The sequence below is a fragment of the Vigna umbellata genome, chromosome 3, assembly GCF_029865625.1.
Source record: "Vigna umbellata cultivar VRB3 chromosome 3, Vumbellata_1.0, whole genome shotgun sequence".
NCBI classification, from domain to species: domain Eukaryota; kingdom Viridiplantae; phylum Streptophyta; class Magnoliopsida; order Fabales; family Fabaceae; genus Vigna; species Vigna umbellata.
The window spans coordinates 3,110,696-3,126,290 of record NC_142167.1 but is presented as its reverse complement, the minus strand read 5'-3'; the positions used below and the strand labels follow the sequence as shown (position 1 = coordinate 3,126,290).

The 15,595-nt window shown below is 36.9% G+C and overlaps 1 protein-coding gene across 4 annotated transcripts; it reads left to right on the top strand.

Moving 5' to 3' along the window:
- The first annotated feature begins 8,208 nt into the window (after window positions 1–8,208).
- Window positions 8,209–13,985, top strand: LOC148201410 (uncharacterized). 4 transcript variants are annotated; one of them, XM_088110293.1, is made up of 3 exons: window positions 8,209–8,347; window positions 9,243–10,152; window positions 13,128–13,985. In XM_088110293.1, the coding sequence occupies exons 2-3, from the start codon at window positions 9,263–9,265 to the stop codon at window positions 13,528–13,530; spliced, it is 1,293 nt and encodes a 430-aa protein (XP_087966419.1). In that variant the 5' UTR covers window positions 8,209–8,347; window positions 9,243–9,262; the 3' UTR covers window positions 13,531–13,985. The 4 variants fall into 4 exon arrangements, with proteins under 4 accessions (XP_087966419.1, XP_087966418.1, XP_087966420.1 ...); XM_088110292.1 differs by lacking the exons at window positions 8,209–8,347; window positions 13,128–13,985 and having other exon boundaries at window positions 8,354–9,619; window positions 9,851–10,284; XM_088110294.1 differs by lacking the exons at window positions 8,209–8,347; window positions 13,128–13,985 and having other exon boundaries at window positions 8,354–9,647; window positions 9,851–10,010.
- The last annotated feature ends 1,610 nt before the right edge of the window (window positions 13,986–15,595 follow it).

Sequence of the window (15,595 nt, the reverse complement as noted above, 5' to 3'; positions counted from 1 at the left end):
TATATAAAACACAAAAAAATATAAAATCTTCAAAAACTAAAAACATCCATATTTTCAAACAAGAAACATTATTTCTGGCCAGAACTACGTGATCCTTGATTCTCCATAAAAAATGGAGATACGTAGGAGCAAGACCAGTCCTTGTCAGGTTCACTTTCCCAAAATCCAAATTTATCCATAACAAATTGCTCGAACAATTCCTCAAACTTTTCAAGCAGTTTCTAAAAGAACTACGTAACCCTGATTTCTCATTCTAAATGAGAATACGTAGGAACAAGGTCAATCCTTGTCGGACACAAAAAATTAAAAAATATATTTTGTTTCTTTAGATTTTTATTTTAGGGAATATTTAAACATTTTGAAAACCACATCGTATATTTAGTTAAAGGTACTGTCTTAGGACAGACGTTGTAGGGTGCTAATATCTTCCCTACACGTAACCGACTCCCGAACCAATAATCTGGTTCTTGTAGACCATGCCTTATCATTTTATGGTAGAGGTCTTTGTTGGCCAACATCGAGACCGTTCGTCCTCTTCACTGGGAGACCGTTCGTCCTCTACCATGCACTACTGTTTTACGTTCTGTTCCTTCCACCTGCATGCAACCGTTCGTCCTTTATTGAATAATATCACAGACGTTCGGCCGTTCGTCCTCAACCGTTCCGCCGTGCCGTCTTATTGACGTTCGGCAATTCTCATTCTCAAGCGTTCCTTCGTTCGACCGTTCAGCCTCTCAGGTAGCGAGCGTTCGGTCTTGGCTTATTGGTGTTGAGTTTAATATGGCGTTCGGTTTTGAGACTTTGAACGTTCGGTCCTGATTTTGAACGCTCGGCCTTGATGTTGAACGTTCGGTCATGATGTTGAACGTTCGGTCTTGATGTTGAACGTTCGGCCTTGATGTTGAACGTTCGGTCTTTTGTTGTTTAACTTCCGGTCATATTATGTGTTAGAGAACGTTCGGTCATGCTTATTCTTAGTGAACGTTCGGTCATGATGTTTATTCTTAGTGAACGTTCGGTCATGATGTTTATTCTTAGTGAACGTTCGGTCTTGATTGAGCGTTCGCCCAAACAGTAATTTGTTTTAAAATGGTCGTTCGTCATTCTATCGTTCGTCCTGACCCTCATCACTTCTTACCGCTCGTCCTGATCGTTCCCCATGTATGCCGCTCGTCCTGATCGTTCCCCATGTCTGCCGCTCGTCCTAATCATTCTCCCTCTTCTACCGTTCGTCCTGACACTCCTCACTCATTACCGCTCGTCTTGTTCACTATCCCCTCTCGCCTTGGTCGCTCCCCTTTGTTTAGGGCCTAGAAATGATTCCCACTATCTTCCACTAATGATTCCCACTTCACCAACCCTCCAATTATGTCTACCAAATTATTCCAATGGTCCCCCAATCAAAGCTACCGACAGTTTCATCCAATGAGGCTTGCCGACAATTTTGAGTCTTCTGCCAATTTAAGGAGTGCACTTCGTCTTGGGGGGACAGGACTGAACGGCCAACATCTATCTCTTCCCCACAGCTCACGATCAGATCAATATCCTCATCCTGATACCACCTCCAGGATTCATCTTCAACCTATCCTCACCCTCCAATACCTCACGGCCAACACCCGTAACCTCAACAAACCACTTCCTTTTCACTCCCAACTCCATTGCCTTCAACCCTTCATCCATTACTTTCAGCTCCATACACCGTCTCCAACACCTATAATCTTCATCCCATCTCTTCCTCATCACTCACGGCCAACACCACCATATTCACTCCAAAACTTCCTTTTCATACTGTACTGATAGGTCCTCCCGGCATAAGACAGGCGTTCAACCATTCAAGAAGTGAACGTCCGCCCAATAATCCGGACGTCCGCCACAGAGTCTGGACCGAGCGTCCTCAGGAACCGGACGTTCGTCCAAGGTTGGCACGTCCGCCCAATAATATGGACCGAACGTCCAGCCATTCCAGAATCAGGCGTTCGCCCAAGATGAGACGTCCGCCCAAAGGATTGGACGTCCGCCCAAAGGATTGGACGTCCGCCCAAGGATTTGACGTCCGCCCAAGAGCTGGACGCCCACCTAGGGTAACATCCCTGACCGACCATCATTCCCAACCGACGCACTTTGCTGATTACACGGTTAAATGCTAATGACACGTTAAAGTCCTAAATAAAGATTAAGGCATTATTGGGCCGTTCCCAGGCCCCCAAAAGGTAAAAGCCCATTACAATTCACTATAAATAAAGGTCTCAGGTATGAACTCTGGACTAACTTGATAACGATGCATACACGCATCACAATCGCTCTGTCATATTACTGACTTGAGCGTCGGAGTGCCTTTAGCAGGTACCCGGCCCCTCCCCAACTGGGAGTGTGGAGCAGCCCTTGGAGTAAGAGGACGTCCGCCCAATTTAGAATGAAGATAAGCGCAGGAAACCGTTCGCCAGCCGGTACTGTTCGCGTGCGACCGTCCGGTCTTCAACAGCGTTCGTCCGTCACTGCACCATTCGCCCGGTCTGCATCAGATGGAGATAAAAGCGTCCGACCGTCCGCCAACCGTTCGGGAGCGTTCGTCCGTCCAACATGAAGTGCGTAGGAGGACGTCCGCCCGGCTTGGAGTAGAGAGCGAGCGCCCGGATTGGAGGACGTCCGCCCGGTTTGGAGCGAGGAGTAGCGCTCGTCCATCTTTGTGCCGCCCGCCAGTGCCGCTTCCTTCGGTTCGGGGGATTCAGCAGTGTCCGCCCGGTCCGTGCATCTTCGTCATCCGCCCGTCCGTCTTCAACAGTAAGTTAGTGTGTTTTAACAGGGTCCGCCCGGATCCAGTCGAAACACATACCCAACTTCAACTTCATCTTTCAACTGTCAAAAACCCCCAACCATCAGACTCTCACTAGCTATCACGATTCATCCTTCACTTTTGCCAATAATCACAAAGAATCCAACAATTCAAAAAGAAGAAGGAAGGAATCAAAAAACTGGAATACTAAAGAGTACATTGAAGGCAATCGTCGGCGGTATCGTCGGCGGTATCGTCGGCGACATTGCCAACACCGTTTCTGGCGCGGGCGACACCACTCCTGGCTTTTAGGAGGCCAAGGGGTGTGCGGTGACGCTAGCCGTGGAGCTGTCGTGGACGATGAAGAAGTGAACCCTGGCCGGCGTGGTGGCCGAGCTCGCCTGGGAGGCGATTCACGAAGGAAAGTGTCCCCCTCGCGCGCAAGGAGTAGAGGAAGGAGGAGGCTCGATTCCATGGCCGGCGACGAGCTCGACGGAGGGCAGCGACCCTAGCTTGGTGGCATCTGTAACTCTCGACGGTGAACGGCCGACATTGTTCCAGAATGAGAAGGTTTATCTCACGTGAAGAGAAGGGAGTGAAGACGGAGGCCAAAACTGCTCCGACGATGGAGGTTCGAGCGGCGGCATCGCAGTCCACGCTTCGCGGTGTCCGAGCTTGCCTCACGAACGCATGGAGGGTGCGGCGGCGCTCCTAGCATGGGTGATGACGCCGGCGACTTTCTCGGTCGGCCACGGGGATGTGCGGCGGGCTGGTCGAAGATGGTGGTCACCGTGGGTGGTGAAGAAGTAGCTCCCGTTCCCATTTGTTTCATGTTTCTGGATGAGAAAGAAGACCTTAGTGGTTTCTGATTGAAGAGGATAAAAGAGGTATTGGGCCAGGACCAGCAAGTGTCATCCCAATATTTCAATTGCACCCCTTCCATTCGGGCTTAAGCCCATTTTGTGCAAATAACACAAAATAAAAAAAAATAGAACAAGAATTGGACCTGGGCACACATTTCGGGATGCACCTCCATTTTTCATCCTTAAAAAAAAATAGATTGACTTTTTTTAATGGAATGAATCGCGTTAAATTGGCCAGTTTTTTTATAGGATAACTCTGATGATTATTGTGGATTTTTTCTCTACTATATCTCAATTTCGAAGAATGCAAATATGAGGGGATTCCGAACACTGGAGTTATACACTACTATCACAATGAAGAGGGAAGCACATGTTTATATAACTTAAAATTACACTACGTGTATTGATTTTTAAAATTACACTACGTGGTGATGATGGAAGATTAAAGTGTTTTAAATACTCTAAGCAAATCAATCAAATTCTAAGAAAATGTGTTTTAAATGTTATATAAATTAATCCAACAAATCAATCAAATTTTAACAAAACATAGTTAGAATACTTCTACAACTCTAGTATATCTTTTTCTTCTGAGTTACCTTACTCTATTGGAAAATCTAGTTGTCACGTGGAACACGATAGCTTAACTCATGACTTCAATGACAAGAAAATGACTCTAGTAATCTCTCTAGATTATTTAATCTAATCTATTTTGCCAATCCATTTTCAAATTCAGACATGTAATAGTTCCTCAAATTTCAAAATTTCCCAGTTTAAGCTCACCATCAGTTGAATATCCATGCTAGATAAAGGAAAGGACAATTTTTTTTTACTTTCAAATTAAAAAGTAATAAACGTCAACTTGAGGAAGAAAATGAAATGGGAAAAATCACATTTACATGAAGTATTATAAAAAAAAATATAACAGAAAATTCGCCACTGTGTGTGTATCTTAAAAAATTTCGAGTTCTCGTTGTGTTTGTCCAACAGAAAACCAAATATCAATACATTGTAAACGATTTCGCATGACTACCGGAAGAACAACATAGCGCTCCTTTGATCAGCTGTTATGTCTCTTTTTCTCTTGTATTCTCTTAGGATCCAAATCAAGTAACGTGTATCTTTGAAAATTCCGGAGCTCAAGTTCTTTTTGTAGGCAAATTATCTGAGAGTCGCATACGTTTCTTTTTGTGTACATTTGTTTCTTTTCAAATGCTTCAATTTTTACTTGTCCGATGTAACATTCCTTTGGCAGTGGCATAAACAATTTGATTAACCTTTATAATCCGACGTTTATCAAGCAATGCGTAGGAAGTTTGCCCTCTTCACTTAAAACTTTCATACCAGAGGATGTTCTGTGATCCTTGGAAAATTTGTCTATTGCATCCATCACAACGGGGTAACTTTTATCATGGGATTCTGGGAAAAATCCTGAATAAACCATCTCCTTAAAAATCTCAAATGCAGAGGCCAAGTCCATATCAGACAGAAAAGCACTGAGCAATGCAATATAAATGAACGAGTCGGGCTTCATTTCTTTCTGTTCCATCTCGCGTAAATAATGGAGTGCAGCAGATGGCCTCTTGCAAATGCAAAGACCATAAATAAGTGCCATAAAAGCAACTCGATTAGGAGAACAACCTTTTCTTTCCATCTCTTTCCAAACCAAGAGTGCATCATCAGGCCTTTCTTCTCTGCAAAACCCATCCACCAAAGTTGAGTAAGTGACGACATTGGGCTCCCTGTCTTCTTCAGACATTTTCGACAGAAGAGACATCGCCCTATCAACAGAACCACTTTTGCACCAACTATCTATAAGCAGACTGTAAGTCACAACTGAGGGACAGAGGCCCTTTACAACAATCTCCTCATCCAACAATTTTTCAGCTTCTGCAACTCGGTTGACCTTGCAGAGCCCTCTGATCACTATGTTAAAAGCCTTTAGATTTTCACTATATTTTTCTCTTAATCCTTTAGTTTTATAAAATTCTAGTTAAAATTAGGTTTTTAGGGGTAATTTTTAGCATTTGTAAATAATTAGGACATTAATACTTTTTTAGAGAAAATCTTCTAATGAAAATCTTTTTTCTTTACTTTTTCTTTTAATTTTTGAATTGCAGAAATATTTCTTTTATTTTTTTTGGGCATTAATTCATTTTCTTCTTATTGCATAAAGGTCCTAAAAATTGGGTTACAGATGCAAAGCAATTGGGCCGTTGGTGCAATGTACAATGAAAGGCATTTGGGTTGGATTGGGTGCTCAAATTGCTGGAAACTACTGCTGGAACGCTGCTATTGCAAGCATTGGAATGGACTGGCTGCACATTTTAATTGGAGTGCTGATTTCACAATGGATTGGCTGCTGATTGGAAGCCCACTTAATCAAAACGCTACAGCTAAACTTGAGTGAAACGACTGCGTTTTGGGAGGACTGTTGTTGTAAACGCTGGTGGGCTGAAATCCAATTAGTGATGTGGTGCGTTTTGGTGCACTGTTGCCTTAGGGGTTCTTTGCTGGAGCACTTCATTTGGAGAAAGGGAAAGCAAAACCCAAAGCTAGGGCAGAGTGAGAGCTGAAGAAGAGGAACACATCACTTACCTGAGGTTCGTGCCACTCCACCGAAGTTGCACACGTGTTGAAGAAGATGACCAGTGTGAAAGAAGAGCTGACCGGAGCTGCCACGTGAGAGCTCGAAGCGTCACAGCAAGGTTCTCCATCTCCCATTTTTTTCTTATTCCCCTTTCCTTTTCCCTCTTTCGTTTTCTTTTGTTTTTCTGACCCTATAAAAGGGGCTTTCACCTTGTAAACATATACTTTTGCACACTTTGAGATACATTTTCTGTTCATAGTTCTAAGCTCTGTAGATTAGGGTTATTTTCCACTTTCTATAGAGTAGGATTCCGTTCTCTTTGCTTTTAGAGCGCACATCACGGTGGTGACAGCCGCGGTGACTCTGATTGAGCATGTATTCGGTACAATTTTTGTAATTTTTCTTTTCTCGTTAATAATACAGTTTGTTCTTGATGTTTCACATGTTCAGTGTTTTGATATTCTGTTATGTTTCGTGCTTGTGTGTTTCTTGTGTTGTTTCAATGAATAAACGAATTGGACTGTGATTCTTTGCATTCTATATTTCCTTTTGGAATCAAATGACTCTATTTTGAGCATTCACTTTCGAGATGTCTTCTCGAGCCAAAGATGAGTCCAGTAAATAAAAACTCATTCAGTTTTGTGTTTTTATTCTTTTTCTTCTGTTATTTTTGTATGTGATTTTAAATCTGGAATTGAATTTTATTTGAGATTTGTGAAGGAAAATATCCGCATTTCTACATCTGTTTTGGATGTAATGTGACTCCATAGTGAGCATGACTTATCAAGAGGTCTTCTTGAGAGATGTTAAGCTTCATAATTGTCAGATTAAATTCAATTTCAGTGTTGTTATATTGTTCTTGTTTTGTTTCAATTATGATTTCTGCTCCTATTTTCTATTCGATGATATATAGATTAGGTTCAGTTTTAGTTTTGTTTTCCTTGTGCTGTTAACTGTTAGCATTCATAGGTTAGTTTTAATTGCATTCAGTTCTCATTTTAGTTTAGGTTCTGTTCTGTTATACATAGATTCTATAGTTTAGTTTAGGTTTTATTTTCTTGCATTTTATTTTTCTTGTTTTCTTTTTAAAACAGTTTTCGTTTCTTTACTGTTTTCTTTTAAATTTTCTTTGTTTTAATTCCGTTTCCCCGCCTGTGAGTTAGTAGTTAGTAAATAAAATACAAGAATTAATTCTACACTTTAAGCTTAATTTTAGCCGAGTCTTTGGATTGATACCTAGGTTGTCCCTATACTTCATTAGTGGGGAAACTTAGTTTGTTCTGATTTTAGGCGAAAAAAAATCAGTTTAACAAATGGCGCCGTTGCCGGGACTCGGCGAGTTAAGTCTTAGAGTGTTAGGTTAGTCTTGTTTAGGTTTGTTTTCTTGATTTTATTTCTGTTTTGTGTTCATATATGTTCCTTTTTAGTTTAGGATCTGTTTGTTTTGTTTTCATTTTTGTATATTAGGATCTGTTCTGCAGAGTAGAAATTGTGAATATAGCTTGTATAGATTTTCTTTTCTTTCAATTCTTTTGTTGAATTCTGTGATAGAGGCTTTATTGGTCTGATTGGTTTTTATCTTGTGAGCAATTGTTAAGCATGGATCACTCCTCTGCATATGGTAATTTCTCATTTCCTTATAATGCTCAACCACCAAGATTTGACATGTTTTATGAGCCTATTCCTGAGGTTTTTATGCAGCCAGCCAATCAAGCTTTCCAGCAGCAACCACCACAATGTTTTCAACCATATCATGAGCAACCACCCTTGCAAGTGCAGCAGCAGCTGCCACACGTATACTGGGACCAATATGCTGAACCAGAGCAAGAGAATTTCCTGTCGGAACAGCCACGGCAGCCATCTTTTTTCCATTATGATGCACCAGAGCAAGAGGAATTCCAATCAGTACAGCCATGGCAAGATCCATTATGTGATCAGCAGCAGGGGATTCCAGCATCTGAACTTCAAGGACTGACTACTCAAGTGGTTCAGTTAGCTGCTGCTGTCAACAAGCTGATTGAGAGAGTTGAAGGAGAGAAAGAGGCATCAACCAATGAAGCACCACTAATGGTAGCTGCTGCCGCAGAGTTTCAAGAGATTGAGTGTCCAACCACCTCTGTAACTGTATACTCTAATCCTTCTTTCATTGATTCACATTCTACTTTAAATTTTGATGATGATAATTCCAATTCTCTGATGAGTGATGATTGTATGAGTGCATCTGTTGATATTTCTGAATGTGTATGTGAACCTTATGACCATAATTACACTGATACTCATTTTGAAAAGCTAGTTGATGGTTTTAGGGAGTTGGCTGTGATTCATGATTGTAATAGTTTTGTTGTTGTTCCTATATCTGATTTTACCACTGCTAGTGCTCAATTAAGTGAAAATGTGTATTATGATGGTGATAGTATCGAACCTCATTCTTGTTTCAAGGAAATTGATTGTACTGCTGATTTAAAAGTTGAATCTACTGTGTTGAAAGTACAAACTGATTTCAGAAAGTCCAAAGAGTATTTGAAAAAAATGAGGGAAGCTGCTGACCATGTTTTGGTGCTTCAGTACTATGAAATGGATTTTGATGCTGATGTGTGTGAGCCTGAAAATGATTTCAATGTGTTTGATCATATGCATGATGTGCCTGTAGAAGTTGTTGATTTTAGTCCTTGCTTTGATCATTCTAATATCATAAAATTAGCATTTTCCATTGATAGAGTTCATATACCTGCATCTACTGCTTTTTATGATTGCACAGATTTAAATGCACTTCTTGATGATGAATCAGATGCTCATGATGATAGATATGTAGTTTTTGATGATGTGAAAGTTGATATGGTTGATTTTGAAAATGCTTGTGCTGATTTAGGATTAGAACTTGAACTTGAGTTTGCTGGGTTCTTAAACTCTTTAGAACTGAGTAATGAAAAACTCACTGGTTGTACATGCCTTGGGGGTGGTTGTGAAATTTGTGAAGAAATCAGTTCTGCCATATGTTCTGCTTCTAACTATTTTGCAGGTGCCAAGGAAGAGATCATTATGTTCAAGCTGGATGGAAATGACCCTGATGAGGTAGCTAGTGATCAGAGAACACAGGTTTATTCTGAACTTAGCATTCCCATAGAGTTCTCTAAGGTTCAATATGAATTTAATGCTTTGGATCTGTTTAAAGTTGAACCCATAGAACCTACTCTAGATTATGTTCCTGTTATGCCTGCACACACTCATATTTTAGATTCAGCCTTTTCCATTGAAAATATTGACATGCCTTATGCTGTTTCAGAGTTATGCACTGGTTTTGACATTATTCCAGTTGATGATAGCTTCACAGTAGGTGTTCATTTAGCTGCTGATTTGATAGATGCTAGTGAGGTCATTTTTGAGGAACCAGTCCAGGTTGAATCTGACTTTAATCCTTCTACTGGTATAGCTGAAATGCACACTCGTTTTCATGTCTTGCATGCTTTACCTGATGTGCCTGATACTTCTAAGCATTTTAAATTGCTTGATGAAATTTCTGTTGTGCATAATGTAAAGATACCTACTGATAGGTGCTCTGAATTTAAGTCATTGTTTTCTGATAACCTGTTTGAGAACCTGCTGAATGACTGTAATGTAAATACACAGGTTATGATGGAGACACATGCTGACTTCGAATTCAGTGATGGCATTGCAGAATTAAACAAAGAGGAAGCTGCAGAGACAAAGGCAACCCTGGTGGAGGCAATAGATGGTGTCAATATTGCTAAAGGAGTCTTGAACGTGCAGAAGCAATTGAAAAATTTGAATGGAGAACTGCAGTTACTGCAACAAATGCCTAAGCAGGAGAACTTCAATGCAGCCATGGAGACAATACACAAAGGAGCTGAGCACAATGGAGAAAATCCAATAAGCTCTTTCTTTTCCCTTCTTTTAAATAGTAGTTACAGGTCTTTTATAGTAGTTTACATAGCTTTAAGTAGCATAATAAATAGTAGGATAGATAATATGTTGTTTTTCATAAAAATAAAACGAATTAACTTTGATTTGTGGCCAATCTGAATAAGTTCTTTTCCTCTTTAGTTTTATAGTTTTACTTTTTAGTCTTGTTTCTATTCTTGTTCAGTTGTTGTTCTTTTTGTGTTTTTCAGTTTCTATTCTTGTACATATTTGTTGCCGTTTGATTTGAGTATGTTTTTGTTGATTAGAAAACCTTACTCACTCACACATTGAGGGCAATGTGCCTCTTAAGTGTGGGGGTGAGGGGTTGTAGTTAAAATTTTTGCTTTTACTTTGATAGATGTGTTTAGTATCTGTTTTAGTAATAAAATAGGGGTATTTTTTTTCTGAACTGTTTTTCTCTTAGTTTAGGTCTGGTTTGGTTTATAAATCCCTAGAGTAGTTTACTATTCTTTCTTTAGTCTGTAAATACTTACTCTTGTTACTGATCTGTTTTAGTTTAGTTGTTAGTTTTGTTGATAATAGTTCTTAGGTCTTTTAAAGTTCATTCATTTTCTGGTTTATGTTGTTTTAGCTTAGGTTCTTTTACTGTTTTTTTTTTTTTGTTAAAGAACTTCTTTTAGGTCCCTTTTTCTTTGCTTATTTCTATTATTTTCTCCTCCTTTGTAGTTACTTGTTCTGTTTTAAGCTCTTGATTAGTTTCATGCTTTGTTTCAAGTTTTCAATTAGGATTTTCTTTTCATAATTAGTTTCTATTTTCTTTCTGCTACTGTTTGTAAAATTTTCTGAATTTAGTTTGTCAATACTTAGTTTTTTATGCTTTTAGAATATGTTTTAGGCTGTAGGATTAGACTTTATTTTTGCTTATAGTTTCTGTAATTAGAATTCATATTAGAATTTCCTTTCTCTGCTTATATTCTTGCCTTCTATTTCACGAATTAGATACTCTTTAATTTCTGTTTTAGCATTTGTTTCAGTTTTATTTTACCTTATAGGTTCTGTTCTGAGATTTTAATTTCTGAGTCCTGTTCTGGTTTTCAGTAATTTTCTAGGATCTCTTCCATTCATTGTTACTGTTATGATTTTCTTAGTTTTTTTTTTCTCTTTTAAATTCGAGTCTGTTTTAGTTTAGCTAGGTTCAGAGTTAACTCTTTGATTGTTTTTTCCTTTTACTGTCTTTCTGTTTTAGAAGCGTTTTAGATGGGAGTTGGTTTAGGTTATGTTTAGAGTTCTTTCTTTCTTCTTTTGCTGTTTTCTTTCCAGGCTTGTAATTAGGATTTGTTAGCTTAATATCATTCTGCTTTAGATGTCTCTTTTGCTGTTTTACTTTGTAGAGCTTTAGTTGAGATTCTTTCTGGTTGCATTCTGTTTAGTTTTACTTTGTCTAGGTTGTAAATAGCTTTAGGTAATGTTGTGCAGGTATTTCTAGATTCTATTTCACATTTTACTTAACTTTTTGCTGACTTACTTAACTTCTTAGCTTTATTTCTTTAAGATAGATTGCCAACAGTGTCTTTAGCTCTAGATTTGAGTAGATGTAGCTCTAGCAGTAGTTTTTGCAGTTAGTTCAGTCTAAATAAGCAGGTTTTGCATGATAGAGAGTAGCAATTCCATTTTTTACAAATCTTTAACCCTGGAGAGTTTTGGGCCAATTTTTTCTTTCTAGTGTGAATGCATGCATGTATAGTCATAGTTCTGATTTTGTATTAATTCTCTTTGATGTGCTTGATCTTGGTAGAACTTAATAAATGATGTAGGCCTTCTTTCTTCTTCCCATTCACATTTCTTTCCATTGTACCCTCATTTGAGCCTTAGCCTTTTTCTTTGCTTTCCATCCATTATAAACCATTTCCCCCATCAATAAACAACCTTGAGAGATGTGTGAGAAGTAAGGAGAATTTAGAACTCAGAAAGCAGAAAAGAGTAAGGTCAGAGGTGAGATTGAAAAGAAAAGAGCTCTAAAAAGAAAAAAAATCTAATCTGAAAAATAGAAGAAAAAGGTCTGGAAAAGAGAAAAAGAGAAAATTGATTGAGAAAAAGACCTGAGAAAAAAAAAAAAGAGATTATGGCCAAGAAAAGAATGCAATACCTGCAGTGAGTTCTATTTGTCCTCTTTCACATTTCTCTTATCCATTCCAGTTTCTGCTTTTATTTCCCATACATCTAGCCTTTCCATCCTCCATTACATTACAAGCCATGAAAGTCCTAGTGATCTAGAGTTATCTTGATTGAAGCAGTGTCAATTAGAATTTTTCCAAAGTTGTGAATTGTGGTCTATCATGTTATGTGGAGTGAAACACAGGCTGACCTAAGTACTTGAGTGCTTTGAGAGAAACACTTTATCCTGTGAGGTTGAATTTGGGCTGCTACTTCTCTGAATTGTATCTTTCTGTTTGGTTTGGTCGAATTTAACTGTTGTTTACTTGCTAGAGTTACTGAAACTTAGATTTAGAGTTGGTGATTCTGTTTGTGCAGTTCTGATTAGAGAAAAATAGCTGGTAGTTGTGTAATTAGCAGAGTTGAGTTGAATGTGATAAGAGTCTAGTGTTCCTTGTTGTGTGTCTTTAGTCTTTTCTTTTTAGATAGAGTCTCTTGCTTTTGCCTTTTATTTTTAGTTGTCCCTGCCCAGGAGGGCAGTTGTCTAAGTGTGGGGGTGTGATAACACTCTAGATTTACATATTTTTCTCTGTTAAAAATCATTTCTTAGATTTCTTTAGTTTTTAATTTCTTAGAATTAGGCTAGTTTTATGTTTTTCTCTTAATCCTTTAGTTTTATAAAATTCTAGTTAAAATTAGGTTTTTAGGGGTAATTTTTAGCATTTGTAAATAATTAGGATATTAATATTTTTTTAGAGAAAATCTTCTAATGAAAATCTTTTTTCTTTACTTTTTCTTTTAATTTTTGAATTGCAGAAATATTTCTTTTATTTTTTTTGGGCATTAATTCATTTTCTTCTTATTGCAGAAAGGTCCTAAAAATTGGGTTACAGATGCAAAGCAATTGGGCCGTTGGTGCAATGTACAATGAAAGGCATTTGGGTTGGATTGGGTGCTCAAATTGCTGGAAACTACTGCTGGAACGCTGCTATTGCAAGCATTGGAATGGACTGGCTGCACATTTTAATTGGAGTGCTGATTTCACAATGGATTGGCTGCTGATTGGAAGCCCACTTAATCAAAACGCTCAGCTAAACTTGAGTGAAACGACTGCGTTTTGGGAGGACTGTTGTTGTAAACGCTGGTGGGCTGAAATCCAATTAGTGATGTGGTGCGTTTTGGTGCACTGTTGCCTTAGGGGTTCTTTGCTGGAGCACTTCATTTGGAGAAAGGGAAAGCAAAACCCAAAGCTAGGGCAGAGTGAGAGCTGAAGAAGAGGAACACATCACTTACCTGAGGTTCGTGCCACTCCACCGAAGTTGCACACGTGTTGAAGAAGATGACCAGTGTGAAAGAAGAGCTGACCGGAGCTGCCACGTGAGAGCTCGAAGCATCACAGCAAGGTTCTCCATCTCCCATTTTTTTCTTTTTCCCCTTTCCTTTTCCCTCTTTCGTTTTCTTTTGTTTTTCTGACCCTATAAAAAGGGCTTTCATCTTGTAAACATATACTTTTGCACACTTTGAGATACATTTTCTGTTCATAGTTCTAAGCTCTGTAGATTAGGGTTATTTTCCACTTTCTATAGAGTAGGATTCCGTTCTCTTTGCTTTTAGAGCGCACATCACGGTGGTGACAGCCGCGGTGACTCTGATTGAGCATGTATTCGGTACAATTTTTGTAATTTTTCTTTTCTCGTTAATAATACAGTTTGTTCTTGATGTTTCACATGTTCAGTGTTTTGATATTCTGTTATGTTTCGTGCTTGTGTGTTTCTTGTGTTGTTTCAATGAATAAACGAATTGGACTGTGATTCTTTGCATTCTATATTTCCTTTTGGAATCAAATGACTCTATTTTGAGCATTCACTTTCGAGATGTCTTCTCGAGCCAAAGATGAGTCCAGTAAATAAAATCAAGCCTCAATTTTCTAGTCCACTTAACAGGAGGTTTTTTAAAAGCTCCAACCCCTAAAGCCCCACACAAAGTGGGCTGGGGTAGGGTTAGGATGGGGCTAGCCCCAAATTAAATTAATTCATTTTTAATGTATTTTTAGTTATTTCTTTTATTTATTTTACAAGTTTAATAATTTTCAAAATTTACATGATATTTAATATCTTTTTAATTAAATATAAATGTATAAATATTGATTTTATAAAAACTTATTTAAAATAAATTTTGAATTATAAGTATATTTTAAATATATAATTTTATTATTTTGGAAAGTTGAAAAGAAAATTTTTATTATTATTTTTATTTAAAAGAAAATGAAAAAATTTCAAAATAAAAATTATAAAAGTAACACAGTTGAAAATTCGATTTTTCAATAATTGAATTCTGATATCTATATAAATATTTGAAATATTAATTATGGATAGATTTTAAATTCGAATCTATTGATTGGATGAATTTTTAATATCGGTGTAAAATTTTTATTTTTTATAGTTTGTCATATAAAATTCTTTTGTTGAATGTTTTGTATAGATATATATGCATTAAAAAATTAAACCACAAACTTTGTAAAGTTTAAAATTAATTTCACGTAATAAAAGAACTAATTTTTTAGTGAAAATCCTTGTTAGGCAAAATTCTTATAAATATCATAAATGTTAGTATACAAGATCTAGATGTAATCCTAGTGGTTATAAAATCAGATTTTTTTTTTCTTACCTCTTAGATTAAATTAATATTCTAAAATCATACTTATCTTTATTCAACAAAGATCGTTTTTATTGAATTGTTTATCATAATTGAGCCGATTGTAATAAAAAATAATTAAATAATGGATACAATATTTTTAAATAAATATAATGTTATAATTTATAATACTAAAATTAAAATTATTATTGTATTTAATTATTAACATATAAAATAAATAAAAATTATAATAATTATAATAATAAATAAATTACATCAATTTCTCTTAATAAGAAACTAATAAAAAAGACAAATGAATACAATATAAAATATATGAAAAGGACATAAAAATATATAAATTGATGTAAATGACTAAATTATACGTTTTATAATATTTTTTTAAAAGAATTATATAACTTTGTAAATAATAAATATTAATTTTATTAAATTTGGAAAATTTAAAAAGTTAAAAAGTTATTATTAAGTCAAAATTTTAACATCTTCACACCAATTAAAAATAATGTAATTTTGATCACAAATCTTAATCGAATGACATTGTTTTAAACTAGTGACAAAATAGATTACCATCTATAAATAAATTCGTTAGTCCATCAAAATTTTACCAATTAAATTAAATTTTTTAACTTTTAAACCTATTTTATGTGGATATCTCTGAACCGTCAAATTTACAAACCAAAATTA

Excerpts from the sequence above, each read along its gene's own strand:
- LOC148201410 (XM_088110290.1), top strand. The coding sequence starts at position 8,420 with ATGAGTGATGATTGTATGAGTGCATCTGTTGATATTTCTGAATGTGTA.